General features: G+C 37.4%; 1 protein-coding gene across 1 annotated transcript; it reads right to left on the minus strand.

Moving 5' to 3' along the window:
- Positions 1–2006: 2006 nt before the first annotated feature.
- LOC122080182 (probable inorganic phosphate transporter 1-8) lies at positions 2007–3572 on the minus strand. The gene has a single exon (XM_042647097.1). The coding sequence runs from the start codon at positions 3570–3572 to the stop codon at positions 2007–2009; it is 1566 nt and encodes a 521-aa protein (XP_042503031.1).
- Between the last annotated feature and the right edge of the window lie 3192 nt (positions 3573–6764).

Genomic DNA, 6764 nt, shown 5'->3' on the forward strand with positions numbered 1-6764 from the left:
ACTGGGGATGGGAAGGGGGAAGGGGGAAGGGGGAAGGGTGAGGTGCAGGGATGGGATCATGTAGGACAGGTTGTTGAAGCTGGGGTTGGAGATAGGGGTGAATGTTTGGGGTTGGGACTCCAAATTGGGGTTAAATGGGGTTGAATGGATAAGTCTGCAACGATGGAGGAGGTATTGGTGATGTGTTTTGGGTTTGATGAAGTGGGAAGTCATTTAGAGAAGAATTTAGGGAAGGTGTTGTGGAGGATAAAGGAGAAAATTCTTGAGGATTTAACTCAGCCATGGACAAAGCAAGACAATAAAACAAGAGACGACAGCAACAGGAGAAGAAGAAGATAGAGGAGGGAATAAGAGGAAAACAAATGGACATCAGCAACAAGGGAAGAAAAGAAATACCAGCAGGAGAAGAGAATTACCAGACATCATAAAAATGAGGAAGGAGAAGAGGAGAGATGGAAGGGGACTCGGGAGCCATCTTCGCAATAGGTTTTTTCTCTACCCTATTTAAATATTACACTACACTACTATTCCAAATAACATTAGATTGATAGGTCAAGCTCCTTATTATAGTTAGGAACCAACCTTAAATTCAAGAGAAAATTACATTATCACCCCTTGAACATTGCCCTTTAATCAACGCCTTCCCTTGTACTTTTCGAAATGGCACAGACACTCCCTCTATATTTGAAAAATGAAAATTGCATCCTACCATTAGCCTTCCCTGCTAAGTAGGGGTGTCAAACAGTGCGGTTTTGGCTATTCAATCTGGTTTTAGTTTAATTTACATTTTGATAAGGTAAAACCAAAATCGCACCAGATAAGAATAAGCTGAAATCATAATCGTTTTCTTTTGATTTCGATTTTAACGATTTCAAATCGATTTTTGTTATTCGGTTCACAATCGGTTTACAACCGGTTAATAGATCAAATATTAGAGAGGGAGTAGGGAGTTGAGAGAAGGAGAGAGCGAGAGAGCGAGATAGTAGACTGGTAGATATTTACCCCTGTAAGTAAGTTGTAACGTGTTATTATCTCAAAATCTATCTTTGCAATTGTTATATATAGTCATAATATTAAAGAGCCTTGTCGGCTGAGAAGATCATAGCTAACATGAATTCTATAGCTAATGTGAATTCTACATTTAATAAACTTCCTAAACACTCAAGACAATATATATATATTTTTTTTTTTGCTAAGAACAATATGCTTTCTATCTATGTAAAAGATTACACATATGATAACTAATTAATTATGATCTTGGAAATAAGGAAATCAAGATGTGTGAAAGTGAAACTCCATCTCATCTTGCTATCTTAATTAGTATTTTTGCTTTATCTTTTCTTTATTTCATATAGACCCATCAAAAGTCAAAACACTAAAACTCTAATAGTTTTAAAACACTTTTAACACTAGGTTCTGGTTAACCAACGGTTTTACGGTTTTGAACTGAACTGAACAGGGATTATGACCTATAAAACAAAACCAGATCGTTTTCCTACGATGTGGTTCAATTCGATCATAACTAGTCGATTTCGATTCCGATTCCGATAAATGGTTTCGATTATATATTGACACCCTTATTGTTAAGTGATGATATAACTATTAGTTTTTTTCCTAAATAGTTAAAATACCCCAATTGAAGGTGACTTTACTAGTTTACCCTTTTTCATCTGTTTTTAGGAGAGAGAAGAGAGAACCCTCACTTCTTCTCAAGCGTCTCTTTTATTTCATTCTTTTTCAATTTCTGTTCCCTGTACTTCATTCTCCAAATATATAGGGCGTCTATGTCATTTTGAAAAATACAAGAGAGGCCATTGATTAGAGGGCAACATTGAGGGGATGGCAGTGTAATTTTTTCTAAATTTAATAATTTGCCCTCCATGTAATTAACGACATAAATCGGACAGGTCGAGGTCTTTATTTGAATATAACATTGTTGAAGAACACACACATAAAACGGAAACTCCAGAAGAAATAGAAAGAGATTCAACCAAAAAAAAAAAGAATTAAACAGGAACATTCTTGTCGTCGACACCTGAAAGCTGTATCTGCTCATTGGTTCCATCTTCTGGCTGGACTTCACCGGATATTTCTTCAATGGATTTGCCTTTGGTCTCGGGAATCAAGAACGTAAACAAGAAGCCCAAGAAGTCGATCGCACCAAGCACAATCAAGGAAGTCTGCACACTGAGATACACGAACCCAAACGCTCCGACAATTGCCCCGGCCTTCCCTGTTGCTGCTGATATACCATGGCAAGTCGTCCTGACCCTAGCTGGGAATATTTCTGCTGGCACCACAAAGGTTGTGGAGTTAGGCCCGAAATTGGCAAAGAAGAAGGTGAAGGCATACATGACTACAAATCCAGCTTGGTGTGCTGGCCAATAAGGGTAAGGAATGGCAAGCCCAAACATGAAAGCTGTCATGAAGAAGAAACCCATCAATTGAATTGTGCGCCTCCCCATATGGTCGATGAAGGCCACTGTAAACCAGTATCCAGGAATGGTACCACAAAGGGCTATGATGGTTTGTGCCCTGGAAATCATGTAAAGCTCTTGAAGTGCACTCATGTTATTAGCAGAAGGTAGCCATTTAACTGCTGTGAAGATGTCCTTCTGGTATAGACTCTGACTATAAAATACAATATCAAGTAGAAACCATGTTGTGCTTGTTCCAACCAAGTGAAGCCCATGGCGACGAGCGAACTCTATGGAGAACAATCCGTAATTGTTGACGGGCTCCTGTGACATCCTCTCCACTTTGTCTTGCTCTGCTTCTATCTCAACCTGCAAGATAGTTGCCATATCTGCGGCGGCTTTCTTCGCATTCCGAGCGACAAGGGCGGTGTAACGAGCAGTCTCAGGCATCTTCATACGCCAATAATAAGTGAGTGCTGCGGGTATACCACCAACCATCAAGATTATACGCCAGACGTAGTCGGAGGAAGCCACGGTGGAGCCGGCGGGGTCAAGGTTGTAAGGGAGAGCAGGATATTTGGCCTCGAATGCTGAAGAAACAATAAGACCAACTATCCCACCAGCCAAGATCCCAAACCCTTGCATGGCAAAGACAGCAGCGATGAAGGAACCTCGGGTCTTCTTGTTTGCGTACTCGGACATAATGGTTGCTGATAATGGGTAGTCCCCACCAACGCCAAATCCTAACCAAAACCTGAAGAAACATAAGGTGGCCATGACACTTTGGGCAGTGCTGCCAAAGGAGAGACCAGAGGCAATGGAGGAGACAACCATAAGCAAAAGTGTGACACCATACACACGCTTTCGACCCATCTTGTCTCCGAGCCAGCCGAAGAAGAGCTGGCCGGCGAGGGTGCCGCACAAAGCCACACCGGTGACAGCAGCGTTTACATTTACGGGCAACGTACCAGGAGTGGGTGAGCCAGGTTGGTAATAGTAAATGCGACCGAGCAGCTTGGTGACGACGGATATGCAGAAGAGATCGTAGGCATCGGTAAAGAAACCCATACCAGCGATTACAATCGCTGTGAAGTGGTAGAGTTGGGTCTTGGCTCCATCAAGTGCGCTGAGAACTTGTAATTGCTGCCTAGCCATGTCTGCTCCTACTGCCCTAGCTTCCTTACTTGCGCTGCTCCTTCACTTCACAGAGATGGGTGAGGCTTGGAGAAGACTGAGGGTGCGCGTCTTTTTATAGGTAGGGAGATTTTTCTTGAGGAACAGAGCGAGAGAGAGAGAGAGAGAGAACTTCCAGACTTCTTTCATTTCCGTACGTAATCTACAGCATCCATCCACAGGATATGCTTCTTTTAGTCTAAGGTGAGCCCCAATCAATTTCAGAAATAGAAATAACAGCAAGAGAGAGGGGCCTGCGAGGGGTTGCATGGGAGGGACATGGTGATTGGGGAAGGGGAGCCTGAATCCTCATGAGTCATGACACATGGCCTGAGAATGTGTTTAATACACAACCATATATGAAAATCGATTATTACCTCTAATTTTTAGATATTTGATAATGTATCCAGTTTTTATTTTATTTTATTCTATGGAAATGGAAATGGAAATGGATCCAGCTTGTTTACTAATCGATTACGGAGACATGGATAATCGATTTCTCATTGACACCTCCAATAAGTTTGCCTCTTATTAGGAGAGGTTGTTTGACTATTATAATCAAATATCCATCATCCATCATCCATCATCCATCATCCATCCTTCTATTCAAGGATGCCACTTCTTATGAGTTTTGAGTGTCTCTATATATCCTGCCATGAAAAATTAAGAGACGGGAGTTTTTACATAAATATGGTGTGGAAACTGATTACACAAAGTATTTAAAGGAATTTAATTTGGTTTTTGAGGGTATCTTTTACTATAATTTAAAAGAAGAAAGGGTGTTACCAGATAGCATATGTAAGTACACCCTTAGATATAATTGGTGTGGAATGACCGTGTTGCCTTTGTACTAAAGTTGCTTTTGCACGTCTTTCTATTGATCCACACGTTAACGTGTACCTGCACCAGCAAAGTAGCATTCTCTTGCCCAAATTTAAAATTGCAAACTACATTAGCACTCAAAAATAAGAAATAAAATGAATAAATTACATTAGTAATTAAACTATCAAACTATGTGAAATTTTTTCTTCAAAAGCTTATCAAGATGGCTAAAAAAAACTTTCCATGCAGATTGAATCAGGTCGAAATTTTATGAATAAGTTGATCCTAACATCCCTTACTCACAGGTAAAATTTCAATCATGTACAACAAAATATGCCGAGCTGCAAATAATGGTCATGTAGTTTTTATTCAATATTTAAAATTGTCAAATTATCATTTCATGCTGCAAAATAAGTTTTTTGATAAATCCCTCAAGGGCGAGCCGCCATTCAAATGATTCCCTTAAATAAACAAATTGGTTGTTTACCAAAGAAAAAAATATCAAATTAGTTTGACACGAAGGCCTTGAGACACATGCATACATAGATATCAAATCCTTATTACTGATCATATGTAGATTGGACCGGGCATCAGTATCAAAACGGGGGATAAATAGTAAAAATAATTGTTTCCAATGAACAAAAATGGACCAATTCAACCGATACAAGCCAATCTAATTTTGGTGTCGTATCAATATCAATCGAATCCAATAAATTGAGACCGATACTGATAACTAATCCATGATCCTTAGCATATAAAATGGTCATAATAATATGCTACAATTCAAGAAATAAGCTTACTCTTTTCTGATAAATCATAATTCAAGAGAAAGTGTGGTTGCTTGAATGATAGTCTTTCTACATATCTCATAGTTCTTTATTTATTTATTTATTTATTTCTAAAAAATAATTATTTATTGCAATGTCAAATGTGGTTCTTTAAGTAAATATTGAGATATTTTTGCTCTATTGATAACCATGTCGAAGATGGAGGTGTCTTCAATATATACTTTTTCTATATAAATTTTATTTTATTTTTTGATCCAGCTGGGTATGCCCAAGTGTAAATCTTGTACATACTAATTATTTTAAACTCAATATATTCTTTGCTGAATTTTAGAAGAAGAAAAAAAAAAAGTGGTACTTCAAAAAAATAAAAAACATTATTGATAAATTAAGAGTCATGCAACGAACTTGGTTCAAAGCCTTTCTAGCCTTATGTTACCCTTCTTTCTGTTTACTGCATGATATGCTTAGGATACCATTGCCTTGGCATGTTTCGTACCGTGTCCATCTCCATTAAGGGTAATCCATCATCATCATCATCAGGAAGTGAAGTTTTTTGGGTCTGGATTCTCTATCCACATTGATGGTTATCAATGAAGCAAAGTCTTCATTCTAATCAACATATAAGAGATTTCATTTCATTGATAACCAACCATGTGGGGAGGATCTCATTATCAGAACGGCCACTCAGTTATTATTTGTTGTCATTTGTGATTTTATATATCACCTAAGATAAGTTTGGTTGCAAAAGAAATTATAGGAAAGGGAAGTGAAATTTTTCAAACCTAAAAAAAGAAACTTTTGTAATCATTACGTCATTTGATTAAAAGAACTATTTAAATTTCTTATCATATTTAATAATAATATATTTTACATGTAATTTTATCATGATTTTTAAACAAATGGATTTTGATGAAAAGTAAAGCGATATTTAATTGTCGTATATGAACTGGTTTGAACTAAATGATATAGTCACAATGATTATAATAGTTTCCTTATTAGGTTTATAACTAAATTTCACTCCCCTTCTCTATAATTTCCCTTGCAACCAATCAAAGCATAAGTGAGTATAAGATTGGCTTTAATAATCGACCCATACAATTTGTATAATTTTCTTCTTTGCATTTCAATGTTGATTAACTTTTGCTAGGGTTAATAGACTGCATATGAGGGGTTTTTCTTATTATCTTGTCAATGCGCTCTATTTTTATTTTTTGGTGGAGCACTGTCATATGAGGGCTTCTTATATTGTTTTCTTGTCAATGCATTCTATTTTTACTTTTTGGGTGGAGCACTAGTACAGAAAAGGGGAGAGGAAAAAGGGGTTTTTTTTTTTTTTTGTTCAAAGTAAATCTCAATAAACTTGAGCTTGGTTAGGGGTGTCAAAACTCAAACTAATCTAATTGAACCAAATGAAGTTGTTCAGATCAAAATGAAATCGATCAATCAAGCTCCTCATAGGTTTGGTATTAATTTTTTACAATTGCTAAAGAATTGAAAATGACCAAACACGAAAAATTGAGATTGATGCCAGGAATTGGTATTAATCTCCACCTTTGTTCAAGCT

The sequence above is a fragment of the Macadamia integrifolia genome, chromosome 5, assembly GCF_013358625.1.
Source record: "Macadamia integrifolia cultivar HAES 741 chromosome 5, SCU_Mint_v3, whole genome shotgun sequence".
In the NCBI taxonomy this organism is placed as follows: Eukaryota; Viridiplantae; Streptophyta; class Magnoliopsida; order Proteales; family Proteaceae; genus Macadamia; species Macadamia integrifolia.